The sequence below is a fragment of the Orcinus orca genome, chromosome 6 (assembly GCF_937001465.1).
Source record: "Orcinus orca chromosome 6, mOrcOrc1.1, whole genome shotgun sequence".
NCBI classification, from domain to species: domain Eukaryota; kingdom Metazoa; phylum Chordata; class Mammalia; order Artiodactyla; family Delphinidae; genus Orcinus; species Orcinus orca.
The window spans coordinates 13,493,328-13,521,079 of record NC_064564.1 but is presented as its reverse complement, the minus strand read 5'-3'; the positions used below and the strand labels follow the sequence as shown (position 1 = coordinate 13,521,079).

The 27,752-nt window shown below is 52.9% G+C and overlaps 1 protein-coding gene across 2 annotated transcripts in view; it reads left to right on the top strand.

Moving 5' to 3' along the window:
- The window catches only part of C6H8orf74 (chromosome 6 C8orf74 homolog), a 28,157-nt gene extending 10,907 nt beyond the window's left edge, over nt 1-17,250 (top strand). The window contains exons 3-4 of one of the 2 annotated variants that reach the window (XM_049711265.1): nt 14,116-14,519; nt 16,894-17,250. In XM_049711265.1, coding sequence (XP_049567222.1) covers nt 14,418-14,519; nt 16,894-17,133 — 342 coding nt within the window. In that variant the 5' untranslated portion in view covers nt 14,116-14,417 and the 3' untranslated portion in view covers nt 17,134-17,250. Of the gene's footprint in view, nt 1-1,069; nt 2,320-14,115; nt 14,520-16,893 lie in introns of those variants that run through there. The other variant, XR_007478016.1, reaches the window with a different exon arrangement.
- Nucleotides 17,251-27,752: the final 10,502 nt, after the last annotated feature.

The window sequence follows — 27,752 nt, the reverse complement described above, 5'->3', positions numbered from 1 at the left end:
AAGTGCCTTTTATCATTTTTTTTTTTAAAGAGAAAAAAGGTTTATTCACAGAGAAACACACTCCATAGACAGAGTGTGGGCCATCTTGGAAGGTGAGAAAAGGCCCAAAGCACATCAGCTTTTGACTGAAGACACTGGGCAACCTCCCTTGCTCAGAATCTTCCACTGGACTATTTCCTGTCTTTATCATTCTTAACACTGCATCATTTCCATAGACCCCTCCACCCCACCTCCCCACCCCGTCCCCCCTCTCTTTCTGCCCTTCCCTGGGCATCCTTGTGTTTGTCAATATCATTCTTTTTTTTTTTTTTTTTAAATTTTATTTATTTTTGGCTGCGTTGGGTGTTCGTTGCTGCGTGCGGACTTTCTCTAGTTGCGGCGAGCGGGGGCTACTCTTCATTGCGGTGCACGGGCTTCTTATTGCAGTGGCTTGTCTTGTTGCAGAGCACGGGCTCTAGGCACACGGGCTTCAGTAGATGCGGCACACGGGCTCAGTAGTTGTGGCACACGAGCTTTGTTGCTCCTCTGCATGGGGGATCTTCCTGGGCCAGGGATCGAACCCGTGTCCCCTGCATTGGCAGGCGGATTCTCAACCACTGCGCCACTGGGGAAGCCTGTCAATATCATTCTTAAAATATGGCACCTAGATCCAACACAACACCACCTGCGATTTGATCAATGAAGTGACCAGGGATTTTATCATCACCCTTGTCCTGGCCATTCATATAGCCTATGGGTATATTTTCTTTATCAGCATCAACGTCACAAGCATATTGGACAGGCACTGCACCGTCCCTAGCCATTTTCCCAATCCTGTCCTTGCACATGGCAATGTTGAATGCACATGCAAGGCTTTACAATCATCCCCACTGATTCCGTCTTGTCAGTGTTGGCCCATTGTTGGCTTGTGAGATCTTAGTTCCCCAACCAGGGATCGAACCCGGGACCTTGGCAGTGAGAGCGCAGAAGCTTAACCAGCGGACCACCAGGGAATTCCCCTTCTGGCATCTTTTAACTCTTGATCCTGGGACATTCAGCTTACAAGATTTTCCTCTTACTCTTAAATCAGCTCCAAATGTGTGAAACATGGCTGGTACACACATCAAGTAGGAAGAAGCCTTTGGGTGGGCTCCCAGTGCCTGAAATTGGATTCGGCAAAGATAGCGTCCATCTGGAGGCTCCAAACCTGGAGAGAAGACTCAAATCCTAGTTCAGTCCCTTGCAAGACATGAGGACCTGGGCAGCCACACCACCTCTGAGCCTCTAATTACACATTGAGAGAAGGAGAAAAACAAGAGTGCCCACTTCATAGGACTGAGTTCATGACGATGAAGCCGACAGCACAGCGCTTGTTGCCTAGTCAGCGCTCAGTGAGGACTGGCCCTTAGTTTCAGGAGGGACCACAAAGACCCGGAGATGCGATGGGGGTGATGGGATTCCAAGATGGCCTGATCGATCAGGTGTGGCTGGCCATGCTGTGTGCAGATCCCGCTTCACATCAGCCTCCAAACGTCCAGGAGTCACCTCAGCCCCTTCTCAAGAGCAGCAGAGATGGTCCCAGGCCCTTTCTCCTCAGATGCGTCCCAGGGAGCAGGGCAGGACAACGGGCAGGGAGCAGGGTGCCTGGAGGTAAAGCAAACTGCAGACTCGTCCCCGAAGTGGGGCTGCAAGAAAAGACGCAGATAAGATGGTCCCGGCTCCACCCCCGGCTAACGGACCCACTGTGAGTGCCGACTCCAGCTGACTCTGGGCTTGGAGGGTGCAGAGTGTGGGTGCAGCAGGGAAGAGCCACCCGAGAACCCGGCCTCCTGGGCTAGGCCCACGCACCTCAGGCCCCGCCACGCTGTCATCAGGATGACGCCTGCTGCTGTAGAAAGCGGCCACGCTGGCCCGACATCACCCCGCAGAGCCACGCCCACACTGCCTCCCAGAAACCCACAACTGGAACACTCACAAGAGCGTGAACAAGCGTATCAGTCCTCAGAGGCAGGGGTGGAATTTCAGCGGGCACCTCCTCTCTCCCCCAGACACTCCTCCTTACTGTGCATCAGCTCCAGGCCCAGGCTGGGCCAGGCTAAAGGCCGCATAGCCGAGCAATCAGGCACCAAACTCTGCAGTCAGTAGACCTGGATTCCAGTCTGCCTCCAACACATTACTGTGCAACCTAGAGAGCAGTACTTTACCTCTCTGTGCCTTCCATTCCTTACCTCTAAAATAGGGCCATGATATTTCCAACTCATAGGGCATTTGGAAAAACTAAAGAGGCAGGGCCTGCAGAGTATAATAGAGTGGGAGGCATGTAGGAAATGCTAGGCAAAGGTTAGCTCCCCGTGGAGGTGAGGCAGGCCGCACAACAGAGGCTGGCGGTCTGGGATCAGAGGTTGCTGCACGCTGCCCCCCACCCCCCCCACCCGGGGTCTTGCTGTCTGGGCCATTTCTTGTCTCTCCCTCCCCCTGTAGGCAGGACTGCAGATGGGTTCAAGTCATCGGCCCGCCTAATGGAGGTCCAGACTGGCCCCTAATGCAGCTGCCCCGCCCTCGGGCGCACTGGTGAGGAGGGCCCAGTGCCCACCAGCATGAGGAGATGGTGTCTCTTCATTCCCCCTGTTAGGGGACCCCAGCCGTCAGGGGCAGGAAGGTCAGATCCCAAATGAGCTCTAGTCCTTCGCATCTCGTGTCCCGCCTGCCCCTTCCCCCAGGCACATCCCACCCATCACAGGTCGTGGGCCGTGGGATGCACACAGCCGGGCGGGGGGGGATCACACTAGCCGGCCAGCTCACCTTCCAGCTTCTGTTTCGGCTAAAGTCCACAGTGGGCTGTCCCTCTTCTTGGAAGCTAGCTTCTCCAGGGATGAATTTTTTTTTTTTTTTTTTTTTTGGTGGGGGTTAATCTAGGGCTAGTGATGGTTGAGTTCTGTTTGCATACTAGGTAACAAAGTTGGCAGACAGCCCTTAAGGAGGGTCATGTTTGCACAACAATGATTCAGAGCTCTGCCAGGACGGCCGCCAGCTCCGCTTATCTCCCGGCCCAATCGAGTCTCAGAACCGGGAGGGAAAGCGTGGCCCATTATTCAAAAGCATAAGCTGATTCCGTGCTGGCAAATGGCTCACCAGGACGTCCTGGTCTCAGTCCTTTAGTCGGCACCTCCTCTGCCAGCCTCCGGGAAGCCCCAGGCAGATCCCATCCTGCTGCGTCCTTGGGGCCCAGGGTGAAGTCACCAGTCTGGACACAGAGGGACAGAAGGCTGCCAGCCCCATCCCGGTGGGAGGAAATCACAGGAAGCAGCAGCTCTTGCATACCCTGCCTCGGGTCCCGGAGAGGAAAGGAGAGAGATGCTGGGCCATTTGGGGACCTCGGGGAGCTGCAGAGGTTCAGGGTGCCTGGGGAAGCCCCACGATTCTTATCTCCGATGGGCACATTGCAGCAGGGGAAGCGGGTGGAGAGCAGCCTCCCCCTGCCTCAGGCTTCACTCAAGGCTGCAGGCACCCGAGCCAGCGCAGATGCTCGCCCGGGGCCTGTGACCACCTGCCCACCGTCACTTCAGCCACTTTGCAGCTTCTGCTTCGTGTCGTCGTCGACATCTGGCAGCCACTGGCTTCTCTCTGGTGTTCCCCCTGGACATCTGGGCTAGGAAGAACCCCTTTCCTGCTGGCCTGGCCCCCAAATCCTGAGTCTGGGAGGAAGTGGGCCTCAATGACCGGCTGGTGGAGGCACGAGGCGGCCAGGCGAGTGTCCGGTGAAGTGCGTCACGGCGCTGGCATCTGCAGTCCTACCCACGGCCACTCCTGATTCTCCCGGAAATGTTATCCAGGCAGCTGTAGGATGGAAGGCAGCCACTCCAGCCGACCCCGACAGCCCGGGGCTGAAGGGAGGCAATGACTCCCCCAGGCTCCCTGCACAACCTCTCCCTGCCAGCGCACTCACGGCCATGCCCAGGGCCACGCCACCAGCCCCCAAGCATCTGCCCACGTTGGCGAGCCTCCAGCCATTCAGGAGCGGCCCCGCAGAGAGCAGGGGCCCTTCTGTCTTCCTGAAAGGCTGCCTGTCCAGCGGCTTTCTCCTGGGCAGCCCAAACCCCACACCTCTCAGACCAAACCTGGAGGAGAGGCCTTTGGAGGCAACTTTGCTGATGGAGAGTGGAAGTTTCCATAGAAGCCACTGACTGAGATCTTAGAGCATCTCTTGGGGCAAAGGTTCAGCTCTCATTCCAGAGGTCCCTCCCTGAGCGTATTCATTTGCTCGGGCTGCCGTAATCAAGTTCTGCAGACTGAGCGCTTTCAACTATAGCAATGTGTTTTCTCATCGTTCTGGAGGTTGGAAGTCCAAGATCAAGGCGTGAGCAAGGCTGCTTTCTTCCAAGGCCTCTCTCCTCGGCCTGTGGCCTCATTCTGTATCTCACATGGCCCTTCTGTGTATCTTGTCCTAATCTCTTCTTATAAACGCGTCAGTCTATTGGATTAGGGCCACCCACATGACCTCATTTAACCTTAATGCCCTCTGTAAAGACGCTATCTCCAAGTTCAGTCACATGCCGAGGGGCCGGGGCTTAGGATTTCAACATATGCATTGGGCGGAGGCGAGGGGGAGTGGGGGGCACTGTGTTAACACAGCCCCTGACACCGAGTGGGGTCACAGCCCACCAGGAGAGGATGAGCCCGTCAGTCGGCCAGAAATCAAAACCATGCCATGGAACCTTCCCCAACGTTCCCTGAGGGGCTATCCCTGCTGTGTAGGGGGACACAGAGATCCTGGCATTTCCGCATGTAGCCTCTGTAAGCCTCACTGTGACCTTGCATCATGGGCATTATTTTAAAGATGAAGGAACTGAGGCCCAGAGAGTTTAACCAGCTTGCCCCAGGTCAAAGTGGAGTCAGGATTTGAACCCAGGTCTGTCTGACAGCAGAGCACACCCCCTACCCCGCCCTCCCGCCACCACCCCTGGCCATGCGACCTTCCATCTTGACCTGAGGGATCTGTACACAGGGCACGTAAGAAGCTGAGGAGCCCCCAGCCCTGCGGTGAGTGGAACGAGGCTGCTGGCATGCCAGGGGAGCTGAGCACCTGGAAAGCCAGGTGGCACACCTGGGGACTGGGTTCCTGACTTGGTCACCTGGAGCTACTCCCAGCACGAGCCTGGGATCCTGGCCCCAGCAGGGCGGCTCCGATGCGGCGGGTGGCGTAGGCCCAGCCCAGAGGGTGAGCTGTGCCCGTCGGCTAATGTGTTCTTGCATGGATGTGCCCGAGTGTGGGTAGGTGGTACTGGTGCCCTGGGGACCAGAGCTCTGGCCCTTTGGAATGACTCCCTGTTCTCCCTCTAACTTCCCACGTTCTTCCTCGGTCGGCTGGACATGTTGGCCGGTCTCTGAGCTCCCCAGCAGCAGAGGGGACAAGGGACGGGTAAGAAGTTGCCAACTTTTAGTCTCAGTACAGTGCCCTGTCCCTGAGACGGTGGGATTAGGTGGTCATTTTCATCTCGGGGATGATGACGATGAGGAGGATGATGAAATCCAAAGTCAGAGGCCCCTCACCAAACTTGAGGTGGCTGCAGAGGGCACACACGATGCCCTAGATGTGGCTACAGGGGACTGTCAGCTCAGTGGAAATCACCGTGGCCTCTTAGAGTCAAAAGGACCCGAGAGGTCACCTGATCCAAGGCCCCTCCCACCACACACACACACACACACACACACACACACATTATTCAGGATTTCTCTCCCCAGCTAAATGCCTCCTCACTTCTCCGCTGATAAAGCTCTTGCTTCTAGAAATTTTTTCCTGCTTCTGAACTGAAATCTCTCTCTTTGAGCCTTCCGCCTGTTGGCTCCCGTTCTGACCTCCGAACCCTCCCAAATCAGCTTAATCCTGCCCCACTCACTCAGCCATTGTCCAGCAAGCATCGCCCGAGCACCGCGCCAGGACGTGGAGAAGAGCGGACATCCACTCACTCAGCAGTCCTGACGTACAAGCCCTCCACGTGGATCATCTCATTTAATGTTCACAACAAGCTCTGTTGGGTGGGTACTACTGTCCCCATTTCGTGATGATGCAACTGAGGTTCAGAGAGGTTAGGTAACTTGCAAATCGTCACACAGTAAAAAACAAAAACAGCATTAACCCTGAGATCATCTGGCCCCAGAGTTTTGGCAGTCCTTCTTGCCAAAGTTCTTTAGTATTAGCCAACTTCTTGAGGAATGGGGGTGAGGGGTGCATTTGCTAAGCAGACAAGGCAGGGGACCACTACGGACAAAGAGAAGAACTTGGGCAAAAGCCCATGACAGTCTTTAAAATACCCGACCCTGTGTTTGCCCTTTGAGTCCCAGGAAAGTGAACAGGGAGAAAATCTCTAAAAGGACAACAAAGTCTTTCTAAATCTTAATGTGTAGGTAGATTTTTCCTTTAATGTGACTATTGGTTTATGTTTAAAACAAACACAAAAAACCTAGTGAACGGGAAAACAGCAGGGTACTTGCTCAAAAAATTGAACATACACTTATCCTATGATCCAGCAATTCCACTTCTGGGTATATACCCAAAAAAAGTGAAAGTGGGGACTGGAACAGATATTTGTACACCCTTGTTCACGGCAGCATTACTCACAATAGCCAAACAGTAGAAGAAATCCATCAACAGATGAACGGATAACCAAAATATGGTCTGTACATACAATGGAATATTATTCAACTTTCAAAAGGAAGGAAATTTTGACACATGCTACAACATGGATGAACCTTGAGGACATTCTGCTAAAGAAAAGAAACCAGTCACAAAAAGATAAATACTGCATGATTCCATTTCTATGAGGTACCTACGGTGATCAGATTTGTAGAGACAAAGCAGAACTAGAGTTGCCAGGGGCTGGGAGGAGAAGGTAAATGGGGACTTAGTGTTTAACGGGGAGAGAGTGTCAGTTTTGCAAGATGAAAAAAGTCCTGGAGATGGATGGTGGTGATGGCTACACAACAGTGCAAATGGACTTAATGCCACCGAACTGTGCATTTAAAAATGGTTAAAATGGTAAATTTTATGTCGTGTATAGTTTACCACAATAAAAATAAAATTAAAATTAAAATGCCGTAGTGGAAGTGCTGTACTTCTGTATATGTCATATCTTCTGTTCACTCCTCAAAAATACTTCAGGAGCTGAGGTGTACTCGCCTTGGAGCTGGGGAATCTGGGTTGGAGTCCTGATTTTGCATAGGTCCACTAAGCGTCAGTTTCCTCATCTGTTAAATGACAGCAGTCACCTCTATTATGAGTTGATTATGACCAATTAAATAAATTGATGGATAATTAAATGCTTTAAAACTCTAAAGTAGCATGCCAGGGTAGGCTGGTTGTATTATTATTTACTGAGAGCTGAACACTGGGCAACAGCTACACGTCCAGAGTTTTTTTGGAAAGATCCTCTGGAATTGGGAAATCTGGTCCATTCGAGCAGGTTCCTGCCACTGAGGAGCTCACAGTAGCAGGGAGAGAGAGAAGAGAATGTGCCAGAGTTGTTGGGGAGAGCTATGAACTACTGGGTTATTCAGTAAATGGTCTCGCCAGAAGAGTTGCCCCTTCCTCTACCCTCTGAACCCCCTAACTGGGGACAGCCAACTCCCAGCCATCCTTTGACCTCAGCAGCCGGTGTGGCCAGGAGAAAAAGCACGTCAGCATCCATGACCCACCCCCAGCAAGGTAGAGAGAGCTTCCAGGTGAGGACCCAGGAGGGAGAGGATTGAATGCTCCTCTAGGAATGCATTGCCCGAGGAGCATGCGGGATCCTCTGGAAAGCCAGATTTATCCCAGAATAGCTCACAGTCCCCGGGGAGCTGGAGGCCACGCCTAGGATCTTCACGATGACGATGCTGACAACCACGTGATGTACTGAGTGCCCCCGTGTACCTGGCGCTTCGGAAACCTCCATCACATATGCCCACATCTAACCCTACGAAGTAGACTTTTTTGTTGTTTTTGTTTTCGGTACGCGGGCCTCTCACTGCTGTGGCCTCTCCCGTTGCGGAGCACAGGCTCCAGACGCGCAGGCTCAGAGGCCATGGCTCACGGGCCCAGTTGCTCCGCGACATGTGGGATCCTCACGGACCGGGGCACGAACCCGTGTCCCCTGCATCGGCAGGCGGACTCTCAACCACTGCACCACCAGGGAAGCCCAAGGTAGACGTTTTTATTGCCTCCATTTTACAGATGAGAACACTGATGTCCAGAGAGGCAAAATAACTCGCACAAGTGGTTAAGAAGCAGAAGCAGGCTGTGAGCCCACAGCTGTCTGAATCCCCAGTCTGTGCTTCTTAAAACCACACCAGGTCCTAAGGAACGGCCCCAGCGTCAAGGCCATCTTCAGGCCAGGGGTGCCCTGGGCTCACTGGGGGCCTCCTCGTGACTGTGAATGGTGCCTGAAAACAGAGCACGTGGCTGGCAAGGTGCAGTACGACCAGATCCTTGGTACGGTGGTCAGAGTGCTGACTGGTCAGCGGCCCTCAACATCCAGGCGAGACCCTCCACCAGCAAAAAGATTACAACTCGCTGAAGGTTCAGATGATGGTTAGCATTTTTTAGAAATAAAATATTTGTTCATTAAGGTATGCACATCGTTTTTTAGACATAGGGCTATTGCACACGTAAGAGGCTACACTATAGTGTAAATATAACTTGCATACGCACTGGGAAACTCGCTTTATTGCAATATTCGCTTCATTGCAGCGGTCTGCCACTGAACCCGAAATATCTCCAAGGTCTGCCTGTATTTGCCTCAACTAAATCTAAGAAACATCGCATAGGCTCAACCCTTTTTGGCCGTTTGCTGAGCCTATTAGCATATTTTGCTGAGCTCATTAGCATATTCAGGACATCTGTTTAATTTCCCTGGATCCAGCGTGTGTTCAAGGCCATGCATTTTTATGTAACACCTGTTGCAAAACAACCTTTGGAAAACCGGCCCTTCCGGTGTCCATCTCCAGGGTCTACAAAGCAAGCCCAAGCCTCTTAGGTCTGGTTGCTGAGAGGGGCCTTGCCCGGTCAGGCTGGGGCTGGAATTCTGGCTCTGCCACTCAGCAGCTGTGCGCCCTGCAGCAAATCCCTTGACCTCTTGGAGCCTCAGTTTCTCTCACAGGTAAAGTGGGGATGGTGGCTACATCTGCTCTCACCTTGCTGGGAGGCGTTGGGCAGAGCCTGAGATGACGCAGGGCGTGCGGGCCACAGAGGGAGCCCCCCGAACAAGAGTCCTCTCCCCGTCAAAGAAAACACATCCCTTCTGAGCTGGCAAGGGCGCCGCAGGGCGGATGAGTTTGGCAGAACCTTTTCAAGAGCAGAAAGGGGGCGGGGAGCAGCATTCCGGACCCCGGATGGGGGTGAAGTGGAGGGTGAAGCGGCGGGCTTTCCTTTCCCACCATCCCAGGCTGCCCTGATAGGTGCTCGGGTATTGGGAAGGGTAAGCCGGGCCAGGCTGCAGCCTGACTGGGTTCCTCCCCTCACAACCAAGGCAGGGGCAAACAAACTGGTTTGTCATGGGGCACCAGTGGCAGCTGGATCCTCCCCTTCACCCACCCGAAGGAACAGCCCCTCTTCTCCTTTCCCAAGCCCCCAGGATGCACCCCTGTGCTCGCCCTCGCCCAGCCCCAGACCCAGCCCGTGAGGGATGGGCGGGAGGGAGCCCAGAGCGCCCCATCCAGGCCCAGTGCCTTTTTGCCCTGATTCTGGAGCAACTGGGCTATTCCACCCACGCTCTGGCCCCGTGTTCCCCTCCGCCCCTCCCCTGTACTCGGCGCAGGTACTGGCCTCCAGGCCCTTGCGGACCGTCTTCAGGAAGTTCCTAGCAGCCAATGCAAATGAAGGCCACTCCCTGTAATTGAAGAGCAACTTGCAAGGACAGATCTGTCCTCCCGAAGCCAGAGGCTTCTCCCTGAGACTTAATCCTTGGCTCTCTGAGTCATCAGGGGCTTCTCAACCCATGACAAATGGAGGGTGGTCTGGGGGCCAAGTGTGTCTCCTGAGCCAGCTTGGGACAATTTTTGCTGAAAACCAGAACTGGTCCAAAGAATGTTTTGGGGCTGAAAGTTAGAATCCAGCCCAGGGGTCCTTCCCTGTTGACCCGGGACAAGGCCCACACTTGTGTCCTATGGCTGAGGCCATGGCCAAGCCCGTAGGAGGGCATCTGCCAGGATGACAGGCAGCTGGGATACCTGCGGGTGTCAGCGCGATGGGGCTCGCGCACTTGATTCAAACCTGGGCTCCATGCGTGGCTGCCAGGGCCGAGTGGAGAAGACCGGGGCTGGCCTAGCCAAACGAGGCAGCCAGGGCTGCCCACATCTGGAGGGTGCAGGTGACCCCAGCCCCACGTGCTGCCTGGCCAGGTGGGAGGAGGAGTAGGGTGCCTTCCTGCAAATCCAGTTCCTCCGAGCCCAGAGAAGTTTCCGTGATTCACCTCACCAAGTTCACACAAAGATGCCTCCATACAGACCTCAAGTCCAGCTTTGATTATCAGAGACCGATGACCCCACGCTGCTGCCTGCCCTCTGGGACACCTTCACTGGCCGTCCCCGCCGTCCTCCACGTACTATCCTACGGAAATACCTGCCTGACATCTCGCTTCTCAGCTTAATGCCTCTGAGTGGTCCGCAGCTCTGAGCCGAGCTTCTTCACTTTTCCTTTAGGAATTTAATGATTCTCTCTAAGGTGCAGTCTCCCCAGAAAAAATGTGCATGCAAAATTCGAGATGCAATTCCGGGGTCCCGGTCAGTCCTGAAGCCCTTCCTCGGATGTCCTTGCGTTTCATGAATTCCGGTTCAAGAGCCCAGCTTCTGTGACGAAGTCCAGCATTCTCATGTGACCTACACAGCTTGTTACCCTCTGCAGACTGAAGACCTCAGGCCGTCTGTCCCCCAGCCCAGTCCCCCAGACTTCAGCCTTGCCTCCCAGAAACTCTGAACCAGGTGTGGATCCCTGCACCTGCCCCTCTGCTTCTACGAGTTCCACTTTTTTAGATTCCATATACAAGGAGAATCACACAGTATTTATCTTTCTGTGTCTTGCTTATTTCAATCAGCATACTCTCCTTCAGGTCCATCCATGTTGTTGCCAATGACAGGATTTCCTTCTTTTTTAAGGCTGAATAGTATTCCATTGTGTGTGTGTGTGTGTGTGTGTGTGTGTGTGTGTGTGTGTATCACAACTTCTTTAACGATGCATTCGTCTACAGACATGGCAGACACTTAGGCTGTTTCCGTATCTCGGCTCTTGTAAATAATGCCATGAACATGGGGGTGCAGATATCTCTTCAAGACCCTGATTTCATTTCTTTGGGTATATACTTAGAAGTGGGATTGCTGGATCCTTCTGAGAAGCCATTTTAGATGTTTTTCCCTAACTGCCCACTGCTATCAAATTTTAATATCCTAGGTATTCTGTACGTCTGATTATATACTATATGTATATCTGCTTTATACACATAAAGTTTACCTTTTGTATTCGATGCAAGGTTAAAGATGACTAAATAACATTTGAAAGTTAGATTAAAACCTGAAAAGCTGTCAACATTGAACTTAACTATACTTTCTGAGTAAATTTTAATGTGACTTATTTATGTGCGTAAATTGTCAAATTATGTAGACAAAGAAGAATGTATACAAATATATAATGATGAGAGCAATGCAAGCAAGTCTTAAAATGTCATTCAAAACTGTTATTTTTCTGGCAAAACAATGGACAAAATTAATTTCTTAAAAACTATTTTCAGTAAATTTAACTTTCAACTTTTGCTTAATACAGGAAGGTAACCAGTTGATAAGGCTGTGGTGTGGGGTGGAGTGGTCTGGGAGGCCCCTGTGAGAAACAGTGGGACCCACCGGATGCTCTCTAGCCTGCCAACCTTCCAACCCCCAGCCTTTCATTTCCTCAAATGGGCCACGCTTTATCCAACCACAGGGCCTTTGCACAGGCTGTTTCCCCTCTCTGCTTTCATTCTTTTCCACCTCTCTTTGCCCAGTAACTCCTCTGACACTCCCCATCTCAGCTCCTTCACCACTTCCTCAGGGAACTGCTCCCCGATTTCCCTGAGAAAGTCACTTCTTTCTACTGTGCACCTGCCCAGCCCTACGTAGCCCTGAGCAGGGTTATACTATCTGTGTGTTTCCCCCCAGCCTTTCACCACCTTCCTGGACCATAAATGGGTTCTTGACACATGGAAAGAAGGCCCCTAACGAATATTTGTTGAAGGGATAAATGAACAGCTCCTTCACCACACTTCACATGTCAGAATGTGTTCATTTACTCACTGGATACCTATCGGCCCCTACTGAGCACAGAGCTCTGAGTTGGGGGCTGAGAACAAAGAGGGGATGTCATCTGTTCAACAGTCTCCTCTTCCACAGACTGGAAGGTCTCTGAGGACAGGGGTCACAACAGAGGTAAATGTCCCACGCTTATCATATACTCTTGGTGTCCCCCGCCCCCACTCCCCAAGGGTCCCCAGGAAGAGCCTGGGAGTCGGGCAGGCCTCTATCCCCCTCCACATCTGGCCATCAGTCCTGCCACTCAAATCTGCCCCTTCTGCCCATGCCTGCTGACCTGGCACTCCAGTCCGGACTGGGCCGCAGTCTGCCCACAGGCCACCATGTAACCAGAGTCTCCCTGGGCAAGCCCTGCACTGCCTGCAGTACAAAGCCCTGGCTTCTGAACACAGCACTCAAGGCCCTCCCGTGTGCTTTCCACCCACCTCTCCACTCAACGCTTGCCGTTTTCTGCCTCTACATTCAGGTGCCGACAACAACACACTCGGTCTTGTTCCCCACCCGTGCCATGTGGCTGCTTGCCCCTCTGATCTCGCTTACGCTGTACCCAGGCCATGCCTCCCCCACCACCTTTGCTGGCTCAGTCCTGCTCAGCTTCTGAGATGTCACTCACGCATCGTCTTCTCCAGGAGAACCCATCCTTAGCTGAGCATCCCTCATCACCCGATTCTGGTCCTCTTTACACGTGTATTAACGTTTGCTCGTGTATCTCTCCTGTGAGAACTTTGAGGGCAAGAGCTGCATCTGATAAGACGCAAGATAATATTGCTAGAACCTAGCATAGTGCCTAGTAGTTAATAGGCCCCCAGTAACAGTTTGACAAATTAATTGTTGATTGATGGAGAGATGATGAATAGATGATGAGCGACTGGATGGTTGGATGGATGGAGAGATGGATGAATGGAGAGATGGATGGGTGGGTGGGTAGACGGATAATGGATGGATGGGTGGATAGATGAATGGGTGGAATCCCCCAAAGCCTGTGCCCAAGCTCCTGATCTGAAGAGCTGACCCTGAGTCAGGGGGCGGGTGAGACTTGGCCGAGTTCACAGTGCGCCTCGGGGACGGCATCCGTGTGAGGACTCAGGTCTCCTCGCACACTGGGGCCAGGGTCATTCTCTGTCCCTTGTTCTGCCCTCTCCCTGCCCGGGGTCCGTTCACAGGACACGCACCTCGTTTAGCTGCGACCCTTTAATGAACCATCCCTGTCTTAAGACGCAATCATACGCCGGAGAGAGTCCTGCCCCAGCCCCAACCACACCCCTACCCCGGGCTTCTGACAGGCTTGTGAACAAGAGGCGTGAAAGGGAGGACATGGGAGAAGGCGGTTTACCCTCCAAGGAGCGTTGCCCAGTGCTACCCTCAGAAATGATTGATCTCTGCGCGGTCTAAGCAACACTTGCCGAACTCTGTGACCCAAGTCACCAATATAATGTCTCTCCAATCATCTCATGCTCCACTCGATTCAGAATCCTTTTTTATACCCTCATCTCCTTCCCAAAGGGTTTGAAGTGGAAACAACATAAAGCACAGCTGAAATAAGTCTTTAAAACAAGAGTTACGTGTCAAAATAGAGATAAGGCGTGAGATAACCATATCAGAACAAATGGGATAAAGGTAAGCTACTGCATAGAATTGCCTCTGAGCATCCCAGAGGCCAAGGTAAAAGGGGAAACATGATGCACTCCACGGCTTTCAAGACCTAATAGATGGTGACATAGAATAGCTGGTAGGACGTGGACTCTGGGGTCCAAGTCTATCAACCAGCCATCAATGCAGCTTCAGCCCCATATTCACACTCGATGCCCGGCCCCTCTGTGCCCACAGGCTGCTCCACCACTGAGGCTGTGACGATCCTGGGGAACAAGCTCAGAGATTACCGGGGGCAGTTGAACACCACCCACCTGCTGGCCCAGTGCGACTACTTCCACAACACGTTCATCCGCCACTACAAACTCTACCAGTACGTCCTGGGCCAGGACCAGGACGTCAAGCTGACCGTCACTCACCTGGAGGTGTATGTACCGCCTCAGCCCCTCCCGCTGGCTGCGGGCAAGGACCAGGCCGTCTGGAAGCACGAACAGCGGGTGGTGGAGCTCAGCGCGGCCGAGGTGCAGAAGAGGGCCTACATGCTGCAGCTGAAGGAGGCCCTGCAACTAGAGCAGCAGCACCTGTTGCAGGAGCTGCTCCCGGAGCTGCCCAGGTGGCAGCACCATGTCCTGAAGAGAGAGGTGAGGTGGGGTCCTTGGGGCGGGAGGAGGCTCGCCTGCCCCCCACCAACGTCCTTTCCCACAAAGAGGACGTCCGGGCTGGACCCTGAGGCCCGCAAGAGGTCCACACACCAGGAGGGGGCAGAAGGGGACAGGCTTTGCATGCACGTTTCATGAAACATCCCTGAGATGTATAATTCGTGGCCCCATCTTAGTGATGAGACAACTGAGGCTCGGAGACTTTACTCGCCTGGCCCAAGGTCCCCAAGCTAGCCTGTGGTAGAGTTTACATTTGGACTGAGGTCTGGCTGGCCCCAAAGTCCAAGTCCTTTCCACTGCAGATTCTGCCAAAAGAGCCCCCAGGCTGCGAACCACCATAGATTTCCTCAGTGCCCTTCGTCTGCTGCAGAGCCAGCGTCCGTGGAGGATGCCTGGGCGGGGCGGGGAGTGGGGGAAAGAAGGAAGGGCCGTAGGGGACAGACAGCTCAGGGCAGTGATGTGATGGGGTGGGGGAGGGGCGGAGCCAGTGGCCCAGGGGTGTGTGTGGAGCTAGGAAACTGGCTGCCCTCTTGGCAGGTCTTAAGGACTCCTGGGGCTCCAGGAGCCAGAGTCCCTGATGCCCAGCTCTTCAATAAATGGCTACTAGCTTGGTCCCAGGGCAGCCAACTCCTTGAGGGCCTGGCCAAGTCTAAATTCATTTTTTAACTATATGTAGGCACTGATAGCATCACTGTGGCTTGTTTTTGAACACAGGGACAAGTATGTGCGTGTGTGTATGTAGGTGTGCGTGTGTCAGGGAGGTTTGAGCTGGGGTGGGAATGGGGAGTCTCAGCGACTCTGTGTTCCAAAAGCGTCCTGGTTCTGAATTGTCAGCCAAAGAGTGGGTGGCTTTGGGACGCATTCCTTTAAATATGCATAAAACATTGGGGAAATCTCTAAACAACAATTAATACAATGGAACAAATGATACTCTTCTAAGTTTAAGTCTTCCCGGTAAATAGCGCATCGGCTGCCCTTCATGCATTGAGCGGGGACCCAGCAGAACACAAGCAGCGGCCTGTCTCCACCTCCTTCAAGGGACCTTCCAAGATACGTGGGCAAGGCCACGGGTGGAAGGGGCCGCCTCCCCTCCTGCTGCCCCCAGCTCCCCTGCAGGCCTCCATTATCAGGCCTGCTGGTCCCTGCCAGGTGGAGCTTGTAGGCTAGAGTCCCCTCCGCTCTGTGGCCCTGAGCGGGGGACACTCAACACCGCAGGATAAACATAGTGCGTCTTCTCGGAGCCCAATCCTCCCCGACGCTCTAGGGGAAGAACGCTATTTTTCTAGGGCAAATGTGAGATTTTGCATGGGATTCTAAGTTAAAATATGAGATCTCAAAACAATGACTTGTAGGTAACCAGATACTCAAGGTATGTCCCCTGACACTCCCAGGACAAGCATGACCTCTCCGCTACTGATTGGTTGCTTGGGCAGGGAACTTGGAGAAACACAGTTACACGGTCCCTGTCGCCAGGATTTTATGATGCCGTGATCCTGATTGCGATGACAGGGTCTCCTGTTGAAGCTGGCGCGTGGTGGCTGAGTTTTCATTCTTCCCCAGTCTGGCTAGGTGGGGGACACACCCACTCTCTGAGCGATTTCCCCTGACCCCTCCGATGAAGCCTGCAACTGGAGCTTTGAGATGTGAGAATGAGATGAGGGCAGAAGAGGAAGGAAGGGGGCTGGCATCTAAATGGAGCTTAACCAGGGACTTCCCTGGTGGTCCAGTAGTTACGACTCTGAGCTTCCACCGCACGGGGTGCCGTTTGGATCCCCAGTCAGGAACCTAAGATCCCACATACCATGCTGCGGGGCCCAGAGAAAATAAAATCTGGAACTTAACCAGAAAGTAGGGGATATGGAGCTGGCCTCCGAGCCCAGAGCAGTGTGAACAATAAATGACACACTCAAATGGGGTGATTGCCACAGTACGCCTGAAGGAAGGAGAGAAGAAGCAAAAAGAGAGCTGTAGGAGAGGGCCACAGGGAGGGAAGTGCAGCTGCAGGTGGAGGACCATGGCCATGGCCATATCCAACCCCAGCTGGCCGGCAGGAAGGTGAGAGACTTCCTCGTCTCCCCACCCTCAGATCTCCTGCCAGGGTCTCCCATTGGCTGAACCCAGCCAGCAGCCACAGGTCAAGGGAGCTGGTTGATGCAGACCTTAAAAGTCAGCCTCCCAGGGCACAGAGTGGGGTGGAGACAGATGGAGAGTAGGTCTGGGGGGGGGATGGAAGATGCCAGCACACTGAGAAAGGAGGAGGCTGTGTTGAGAAGTTGCAACTGCGGTGGGACTGTGTCTGCAGACGGCCTGAGCCTTCCCCAGGCCCTGCTCACCAGCCACATTCCGTTTCTTTCAGGAGCTAGAAAATCTCATCAACGAGGCCATTCACATCCAGATTGAATGCCTGAAGGAGCTGCTGCAGTGTGAGATACAGACAACCTTTGATATTTTGGACCTGAAACTGCAGAAGAAGACTCTAAACCTCAACGCTCCCACCCCTTCCCCGCTCCCCGTCACGGGCCAGTCAGGCCAAGATAAAGCTCTTAATTTGTACAAAGCAAACAAAGGGAGGAAAGCAAAAGCAAAGAAGATGTAGAAGGCCCCGGTGACCACGGTCTGAAGACTGATTGAGGAAGAGCCACTGATGATAGAAAAGGATTATGTGGTGTGCTCAGCGCCCCAAAGATCAGAGGTTTCTAGCAATTCAAAGAAATAAAACAACGCTCATCATATTTTCTCTATCTTCTTGCTGGAAACCATCTTACACCCTGTGAAAGTCCAACCCAAATGGATTTTCCTTGCGTAGAGGAGAGGGCTGTCCTGTAAGCCCAGGCAAACATCATTGACTAAGCCTGAGCTCAGACATGGACGACAGAACAGCCCCCAGAGGGTTTCAGCAGGTAAGAGGGAGGGCAACACCGGATGCCAGGGAGGACCTGCAGCCAGCACAGTGGGTGGAAACAGGTGCTGGGACTCCTTCCTCCCTGAGGCGATCTGTCGCGTGCAGCCTGCCCTGCCTGCCGGGTCTCCTGCTGGGGGCCGCAGAGCCCACGCCTCTGCGATACTCTTCCTTCTGTGTGAATCCACGTCGTTTAGCCGGAAGCAGAGGAACAGGTGTCATCCTAGATGTCAGAGACCTGGCGTTGAACCCAGCTCTGCCGCTGGCCGGCTGCGTGACCTTGCTCGTGTCCCTTCATCTCTGAGCCCAGGTCTCTCTCCTGTCAAGTGGGAGGCCTGCTGGCTAGTGTGGAAGGCCCCTCTCCCACGTTAACATTCTAAGGGAGAGACGAAGCACGGCCGGCTCTTCTCGGTTTTCAAGGGGTTCAAGGTTCGAGGGGGCTGAGTACCTCCTCAAAGCTGTAGAGTGAGGCAGTGAAAGCATCAGGACTGGAGCTCAGGCCGTGGGACCCTTATCTGTGCATCTTCCCCTGCAGCCCTGGCCTCGTGCAAAGAGCTTCACAAACCCTGTGGTTGTTGGCTTGGTAATGCAGCTATATAGCTGACAGGTGACTGTGGCCCCTGAGATCAGGGCAGAAAGGATGGGACCCCTCGCTGCCTCTCGCCAGGCCAGAGACCCACTCTGTCTCCTCGGCCGTCTGCTGCGTGGTCCTTGCTCACGCCGGGCCAGGCCACTGTGCAGGACTCCCATCCCTCACACCCAGCTCTCCAGGGCCACCGCTGCTCCCTGGGTCTTGCCCCTAAGGTGTGCCTGGGTTTACACGTTTGCAGGCAGAGTTGGTCTGCTTTTGGAGGCCAGGCTGGATTTAGGTCGAGGGAGCCCTGGAGCGGGCATGTCAGCAGCCCTGGAGCCTCCGAAAGAAGTCCGGGAGACAGGGGACCCCCGGCTAGGAAGGGGACCCCTCTGGGAGAGCTAATCCCGACTCTTCTGCCCACCTTACCTTGCTGCTGCAGAGAGAGTGCTCCGTACCTGAGAAGTGTGCTAGGCTTCCCCATACCTCTTTGGACAGAGGAAGGAGGATCCAGGTTTTCCTTAAATGTTTTCATTCATTCGTTCATTCATGGATTCATCCTTCACTCCACAAGCATTTTTCAACATTCATGTCTACCGTGTGGCTGAAACCACTACGGTCCAGGCCTGACCAGGATCCCAGCCTGTGTGGGTGGTGTGTGTGTGTGTGTGTGTGTGTGTGTGTGTGTGTGTGTGTGTGTGTGTGTGTGTGTGTTTGGAGGAGGTGGAGGGGGAAAGTGGGTACCCCTCCAGCTCGGGCCATATGCTGGAGGACCCCCATCTAGAGCAAGAGAGACTTGGGCGCCCTGGCCAGCCTGGGAACCAGCTGGGCTGGGAACACTGCTCTAGTGCCCAGAAGCCACTGGAAGTCCTGGCTGATGCTGGGCTGGGTCACTGACATGTAAAGGGGTCCACAGCTCCCTCCTGCCCTGTCTTTCTGCCAGGTTGCGGGAGCCTCAACCATGCTGTCCACAGCCTCGTCCACATCCGTGTCCCAGCCTTGCCCTGCCGGTGCCCAGAGAGAACCCTGAGGCTCTGGGCGCTTTCAGACTCAGTTCACTAGGAGAGTGAGCTGTGTGGGCAGCGGACTAGGGGCGCTGTCCTCCCCACTGGACCCGGACCTTCCCCGGGAGGACTCCTGCCGTGGGAGCCCCAGGTCGCTACCCCATGGTGGACCACTGGCCTGGCCGGGATCCTCCTCCTAGGACCAGCCAAGCTGCCAGCGGTGGGGTGGGCGCTGCGGGGGCTGAGAGGAGGAAGGGGGCTCCTGCAGCCTCGTGTCCACGCTGCTTGCACCCCGGACCCTGCCTTCACCCTCAGGGGCAGCGCTGCCCCTCCCCCTGGGAGGGTTGGGTGGGGTCAGAGTGAGGGTTTCAGCCACATAGTACGTGCAGAGGTTACAAAGTGTTTGGGGGAGGAAAGAAAGAAAGAAAGAGAGAGAGAGAGAGAGAAAGAGAGAAACAGAGAGAGAAAGAGAGAAAGAGAGAAAGAGAGAAAGAGAGAAAGAGAGAAAGAAAGAAAGAAAGAAAGAAAGAAAGAAAGAAAAAGAAAGGAAGGAAGGAAGGAGGGAGGAAAGAAAGAGAGAGAGGGAGGGAGGGAGGGAGGAAGAGTGAATGAATAAAAAATGTAAGAAAACCCTGAGCCTCCCTCCTCTGTCCACAGGGGTGTTGGGAAGCTTATCAAACTTCTCAGGTGTAACGCTCCCTTCCTCCTGCCAGGGCCTAGAGCACAGCTGCAGGCTCTACCTGTGATGGAAGAGGGAGACCCTCCCACCCTGCCCTTCCCCGTGGAACCCTCCAGGGGCTCGGCCCGGCCCTGTGCTGGAAGCCTCTGCTCTTGAGAAGATTGCCCCACTTAGCAAGAGAGATAAATGCCCCTCATACCCGGCTGGCTGCCACAGTCACTTGGTGTCATCTGCTCAAGGCCAAGCACAGGAGGCTGGGGGCTGGGCATCCGAGAGAAAGACACCCCACAGAACCCCAAGGCCCTTCCAACCCAAGGGCAGACCAAGTGCCTTTGGAAATGCTGGCTTTCAGGCGCGGGGCCCGAGCAGGCTTAGGAAGCCGCCCTCCTCCAGCTCGTTCTCAAACACGCAAACGTCCTGGTTACAGTACTTGTCAAATATCTACTTCACGTGTAGCTGAGTTACATTAGTGAAGGAGGGGGGAACAGAGAGGTCACAAGGGGCCAGAGCTGAGGAGGAAAGTCACCGCGATGAGCGGATTCCAAGGCCTCCTCGGGGACGGGAGTGGAGACCTCGGGAGCTAGAGCCGGGATTTCTACATCAAGGTAAGGCCACAGAATGGGTGGTCCTACTGGGAAAACCCTCCCTCTCACTGCCCTGAGGAAGCAGGAGTGAGCAGCCTCTTGCAGTAACTCGTGGAGGACCCCAAGTCTGCTGTTCCCACCTGTGCCGCACGCTCGTGCAAGGCCTGGACGCACACACCACCCCTAACTCCGGCTGAGGTTGGAGCATCCCCTAGGGCCCGAGGATAAAGCGCCCCATAAGTGAGGCGACCGCACGCTCTGGTTTGTCCGGGACAGTCCTGGCTGACCTCTTTTGTCCTGGAGTCCTGCCTGGTTTGTCATTGTTTAATGGAGTGTTAATAAGGATTGCTCTAGGGCTTCCCTGGTGGCGCAGTGGTTGAGAGTCCGCCTGCCGATGCAGGGGACACGGGTTTGTGCCCCGGCCTGGGAAGATCCCACATGCCGCGGAGCGGCTGGGCCCGTGAGCCATGGCCGCTGAGCCTGCGCGTCCGGAGCCTGTGCTCCACAACGGGAGAGGCCACAACAGTGAGAGGCCCGTGTACCACAAAAAAAAAAAAAAAAAAAAAAAAGAATTGCTAAAGAAGCCAGGATGCGACTGGTGCCCTTCCACTTGGGCTTCCAGCTCCTGCCAGCTTCTTTTGTTTTTTTTTAACATCTTTATTGGAGTATAATTGCTTTACAATAGTGTGTTAGTTTCTGCTTTATAACAAAGTGAATCAGCTATACATATACATATATCCCCATATCTCCTCCCTCTTGCATCTCCCTCCCACCCTCCCTATCCCACCCCTCTAGGTGGTCACAAAGCCCCGAGCTGATCTCCCTGTGCTATGCAGCTGCTTCCCACTAGCTATCTATTTTACCTTTGGTAGTGTATATATGTCCATGCCACTCTCTCACTTCGTCCCAGCTTACCCTTCCCCCTCCCCGTGTCCTCAAGTCCATTCTCTACGTCTGCATCTTTATTCCTGTCCTGCCACTAGGTTCATCAGAACCATTTATTTTTTAGATTCCACATATATGCATTAATATACAATATTTGTTTTTCTCTTTCTGACTTACTTCACTCTGTATGACAGTCTCTAGGTCCATCCACGTTTCTACAAATGACCCCATTTCGTTCCTTTTTATGGCTGAGTAATATTCCACTGTGTATATGTGCCACATCTTCTTTATCCATTCATCAGTCGATGGACACTTAGGTTGCTTCCATGTCCTGGCTATTGTAAATAGAGCTGCAGTGAGCACTGTGGTACATGACTCTTTTTGAATTATGCTTTTCTCAGGGTATATGCCCAGTAGTGGGATTGCTGGGTCATATGATAGTTTTATTTTTAGTTTTTTAAGGAACCTCCATACTGTTCTCCATAGTGGCTGTATCAATTTACATTCCCCTGCCAGCTTCTTGGTGTGTGAGTCACGTGTGCAGTGAGCAAGCTTTCAGTAAACTTGAGGCTAAATCCGGAAGATGACGAGGGCTGACCTGCCACTCCTTCCCGGCCTTTCCTGTCTCAGGGTAACCCTCTCAAGGACAGGGTTTGCGGCTCTCCCGGGGATGCTGAAATGCTCGCGGACACAAGCAACTCAGGAGAGCTCACTGCCCCCGGCTGGGGTGGTGCAAAGGGACAGGCTCAGTGTTGCTGATCCAGTCGGTGATGCTGTGGCCTGCAAGAGGCATAAGGCCACAAGGCCACTGGAGAGCCAGTGGGGGACGGGGAGTGACAGGCGAAGGGCGTAGTTGTGACATGCGGGACCTCAAAGGCAAGAGTCTTGCTGAAGGGCTCACAGGCAGTAGTCGGAGCAACTTTGCCACTTACTGGATGGTGTAAACCTACAGTTATTTATCATAGTGTTTGCAATCGCGTTGTCACTTTTCAACGACCCTTAGAAGCAATGAGTCTGACAAAAAAGGAAAGTGCATAAGTAATGAAAATGTAAAGGTCTTGACTTTCTCTTTTTCAAGAAAGTTAATGATGAGATGGTAACATGCGCAAATGCTTCTCTGCATTTACCATCCACCCTGAGAACTGTAGCGGCGTTATTGGCTATATAAAAAACAAGACATGAATCCACTCCAGAATCATCAGCATCTAACTCAAAGGTCAGCATTAACTTTAAAAAGACTGTCTAAAACCCAGGTCAAACATTATTCGGTGTGTTTCTGTGAGGGTGTTTTTGCATGAGGTTAACATTTGAATCTGCAGACTGAGTAAAGCAGACTGCCCTCCCTAATCTCCACAGCATGTGGCCTCACCCCATCAGCTGAAGGCTTTAATACAACAAAACCCTGACCTTTTGAGTAAGAGCAAAAGGATTGGAGGGATATAGAGGCTGGAAAAAGGGAGACCAGGAAGGAGGCTCTTAAAATAATTCAAGCCAAGTATAAGATTAACTGTCAGGTATGCAGTACACAAATATTTAGTAAGTACCTACTGTGTGCTAGCAACTATTCTGAGCCTTGAGAATACTGCACCCAGCTGTAAAAAAGTCCCTGCTCATGAAATTTATAATCTGGTGGGGAGACAGAAAGTCAATGAAGTAACAAGCAAATATTTGATGTGACACATGGCAACAAGTTATGTGAGTTGGACACATGCTGTGTGCTTACACTTGTAAGCACTTGACATGTAGTAACATGTTATCTGCATGACAACCCTGTGAAGTGTGTACTATTATTATCATCACCATGTTATAGATGAGAAAAATGATGGGCAGGGGCTGGATAACACCAGCCAGTCCAGACAGAGCTCATACTCTTTGCCTTTCAAAGAGTGTTACTGCCTTTCAAGTATTGGTGGCCTGGCAATGGCAGGGAGTGGGGAGAAGTCCACAAGCAGGGGCCATCCTCTCCCCAGACCAGGCATTCTGAGCCCCTCGGCCTCCCCCCTCTCTCCTCCATGCTGACAGCCCCTGAGCGTTCATGCCTTTTTGCCAGCTGTCCCCCTGCCAGCCTGCAACTCCTTTGAGAGCCAGGAGCCATTGTACCTCTGTTGTGTCTTCTTAGACTTTCACATGTTGTCAGGCACATTGTACACATGTAGACCAGAGAGCATTGCCAAAGACCACCTGCTCAGTAGTTGTGGCGCACGGGCTTAGCTGCTCCACAGCATGTGGGATCTTCCCGGACCAGGGCTCGGACCCATGTCCCCTGAATTGGCAGGTGGATTCTTAACCACTGCGCCACCAGGGAAGTCCCATGTGTTCTCTGTTTTAAAGGGGAGAACTGTTTTATCGATAAGACATTGGAATTTTCAATAACAGGTGAGAAATCAAGTCCCCAACCTTCTTGGCCAGGATACTCAGAGTGGAGCAGGCTCCTCGCCCCTGGTCCTCCTCACAGAAACTCAGGTACAGGGCTAACAACAGAAATATTGACGTCGCCTTACAGGCACCTGGCGCCTAAAGGCTCACAAAGCAGCCCTCCACTTCAGTGGACATTTACAGTTTCAACTGCCCAGATCAACAGCTCCTTCTCTGAAAAACTGTCCTCCACCTCCTGCACCAACCAGGTGGTTCTGATGGACGCTCCCAGGCATAGTGCCTCCCTCCCTGGCCAAAGGATGAGCATGTTCCCCAAGTAGACCAATCCTAGTACTCCATTGCCCTCGGCCACAGTGATTGGACCAGGCATGGGCACATGACCCAAGCTAGACCAATCAAAATACTCCATAGTCACCCCACCCACCACACCCCCAGCCATGGTGATTGATTCAGGTGTTTTTCTACCTAGAGCTGGCAGGGTTCCCTCCCTCTAGGTGTGAGGCTGTAAGGATTCTAGGAGGCTGATATTCTAGTAGCTGAGATTCCTGGCTGAGAGAAGGAAGACACAGTGCAAAGGGAAGCAGAAAAGAAAGAGGAGGGATTGATTGAGAGATTGCTCCTTACCGATCACCTGGAGGCAGCTCCACCCCGTCAGTGGTTTGAGCCAATGTGCACACACCCATTATCTGACTGAGGTCAGCAAGCCGGCGAGGCAGGGAATGCTTCTCCCATGACAGAGAAGGAAACTGAGGCTCACACAGGTGAGATGATTACTCAAGGTCACTTGACTAACAGGGGGCGAAGCCACGACAGATGCAGCAGAACTCCAGCCTTGAGATGAGAGCTTTTTTCTCATCTATTGCCTCAAAAGGCACGGTCCCTGTAGCCAAGAGCACTGCCCTGCCCACAGGTGTAATGGCTCTTGGGTATAAGTCACACTTTTTGCTCTGGACTCTGAGTCAGAACACAGTATCTACTCTTAGATGGAAGACTATTCAGGGTCCACGGGACAGAGCCTCTTCTTTGGGAACTTGGACCCTCAAAGTCCAGTGGAGGATTTAGGCAGCAATGAACTGAATTTACCCAACGCTATTATCCTCTCTTCAGAAAACATCCACCCCAACAGCAACGTCATCATACCCTGCTTGTTCAACAGGGTCTCGGCCATAAAATGCATTAAGTGCAAACCTCTGTCAACCCTTCATGTTTTATTATTATAACTCCTTACAATGCTACTTTGAAAACGTCCTCCAAAGAACCCAAAGGGCTTTCTGACATTTTCTGTGAAGTTCTTTTACACCTACTCCAAAGCTTGAGAAACCAGAGGCCATTCCCAGTGCCCACATTTTTGAAATGAGGGGCAAGGTAACCCTTGTGACCTTTCTGAGCCCCCTGCCTACTCCAACCTTCTGAGAACACGGCAACGTGATTCCCAGCCTAGGTTCCAGGAACATACTTTCCTGAACCTGCTACGATGAGACTGTATTCTCCAGGCCCCATCATCCCAGATGAGTTTCTTAGGAGGCTGCCCTTCCTGTGGGTTTCAGAGTTCCAGCAGAATCTGGAAGTGTCACCTCCATGACCTCTGAGCAGGGGAAGTGGCACAGCTAGAAAGAGCCTCTCATGTAAACCGGCCTTAGGTGTTTCCTTCTAGAGGACTCCAAGTACCTCTAAACTTTTTGTGAATAATTTAAGCCAGACAGGTAGACAAAGGCTTTGGAACTTTTCTAGCCAAAGAGTAGAGCTGTTGGTGAAAGGTGGGCAGCGCTGCTTAAGATTCTTTGCAAGAAGCACTAACCTGGCCCAGTGGCTACTGTCTCCGGGACAATGCCAGTTGGAAATCTTAGCGTCCAGAGGAGACTCACTTTCAAACTCTGAACCAGGAGGTTGCTGGTGACTGGGACTCAAAGCCCGGAATTAACACCAGCCTGCAGGTGCGGCTGAGAGAGCCTGACAGCTTCATGGAGTAGCCACTGCCCACGTGCTGAGAAGGGCACTACACGGTCAGCTTCTCAAAGGGCCGTGTCATTCTAGACATCTCTCGTGGGCCACCTCCCATTCTCACGGCCTCACCTCTGATTCCAGCCGAGGCTACAGCAATGGTTCCATGCCACTTTGTCCACTTTGTGATGACAGTACCTAACTCCAACATATGCCAATGTCCCCTGCTTCCTGGCCCGGGACTTCTCTCATGTCACAGCCTGCGGCACTGTCAGGAACCCGCGTGGCATTCACACACTCACATCCTGGAAGTGTGGGGGGACTGAACATCCCACGGACCCCTCCGGCCAATAGAGGGGGGAACCCAATGCTTCTCCCTTTCATCCCTCAGGCAGACGATTCTGAGACACAATGTTTGGGGCTCCTCAGACGGTCCCAGTGGGCTCAAGTACTAGTCACCCACTGTGGTGGACAACTCAGGGACACACCTAAATACTGGCTTTCCTTCCTCTGTCTTCCCCCTTTGGTCTTCATTTCTGCTCTCTGAGGTCACTTCTCAAAGAAACTGTATACTGCAAGCAAACCTTTGTCTTAGGTTCTGCTTTTGAGAGGAGCGTAGGCTAAGACACGTCTGTATCTTTGGGTTCCCATAGACCAGCACTAGCTCTGAAGTTTCAGTGATGATTGCTGTGTAACAAACTATCCCCAGACTTAGTGGTTTAAAATAACAACAATCAGGGCTTCCCTGGTGATGCAGTGGTTGAGAGTCCGCCTGCCGGTGCAGGGGACGCGGGTTCGTGCCCCGGTCCGGGAAGATCCCACATGCCGCGGAGCAGCTGGACCCGTGAGCCATGGCCGCTGAGCCTGTGCGTCCGGAGCCTGTGCTCCGCAACGGGAGAAGCCACAACAGTGAGAGGCCCGCGTACCGCAAAAAAAATAACAAAAAAAAACAATCAGGATTTTGCTATAGGGGCAGGGTCCACGTGGACTGCTTACTTGTCTCTGTTCCACATGGCATCAGCTAGAACAGCTCAACTGGGGCTGAAGGAGCCACTTCCAAGATGCTTCACCCCCATGGCTGGCAGGTTGGTGCTGGTTGTTGGCTGGGAGCTCAGCTGAGACTATTGACTCAGAGCCCTAACCCTCCTCCACACGGGCCTCTCCGTGTGGCTGCCTGGGCTTCATCACAAGCTGGGTTCCAAGAAGGAGGAAGTGGAAGGTGACAGTCGTCTTAAAGCAGAGCATCACTTCTACTGTATTCTATTGGTTAAAGCAGTGTTAGGTCCAGCTCAGAATCACGGGAGTGGGAAAATAGACATGCCTTTCAGGGAGAGGAGTGACAAAGCATTCTCAGCCAACTTTGATCTGCCACGTTGGCACGGAACACTAGATAAATGAAGAGTTAAATAAATGGTTAATTACAGAAGCAAATTCATTAATTAATGCTACCAGCCATTATTCAACAATTACTATTCCTCCCACCCACCCGTATAGCCAGTGTCACTCTACCTGAAATTTGAGAATCAAATATCACCTTTATTTATTTGAGACCAGGAAGCTTTTTGACCTCAGAGTCACGGAACAGCAGAGCTGAAGGGATCCTAGGGGTACCTCCTTCAGCCACCTCATAGTACAACTGAGGGAAATAAGTCCCAGGGAGAGAAAGGGATTTGCCCAAGGTCACCATCATGGTCATTGGTGATGATACCAACCCAGGGCTCAAATTTCCAGCCCAGACCCTCCCAGCACACCGGAATGCTGGGTGAAAGGGTGCAGGAAGGGCTGCCTCCTCCCTGCCTTTGAGTCTTTGTACCTGGAAATGCCACAATCCAATCTACTGTGAGCATGAGAGTCTGTGAAAGGGCTGAGGCGCCAGCACGGAGGAGGAGCTCAGACTGGAACCAGTAAGACCTCCAGGTACAGCTTGGCCGGCTCTACATTCGCGCCCATCACGGCCACATGGCCCAGCCAAACACGCTGGTTACTGCCCCATTTCAGGAGCATTTGTGAAACCTCTGGAATGTGCGAGACACAGAGGAGACTGCAAAAATAGCACCATGAAGGGCATCTCTAACTTAATACCGAGTACCTACCAGGTGCCAAGCGCCTTATTTCATTGTCGTCATTTTACAGATGAGACCACTGAGGCTCAGAGGAGTCGGAGAACTTACCTATTGTTCCCGAGCTAGTAAGTGACCTGCTGGGGTTCAAACCCAGGCCACTCACACCTAAACCTAAATGTCTATCTTTCTCCCTAAATCAGCCATCACACTGAA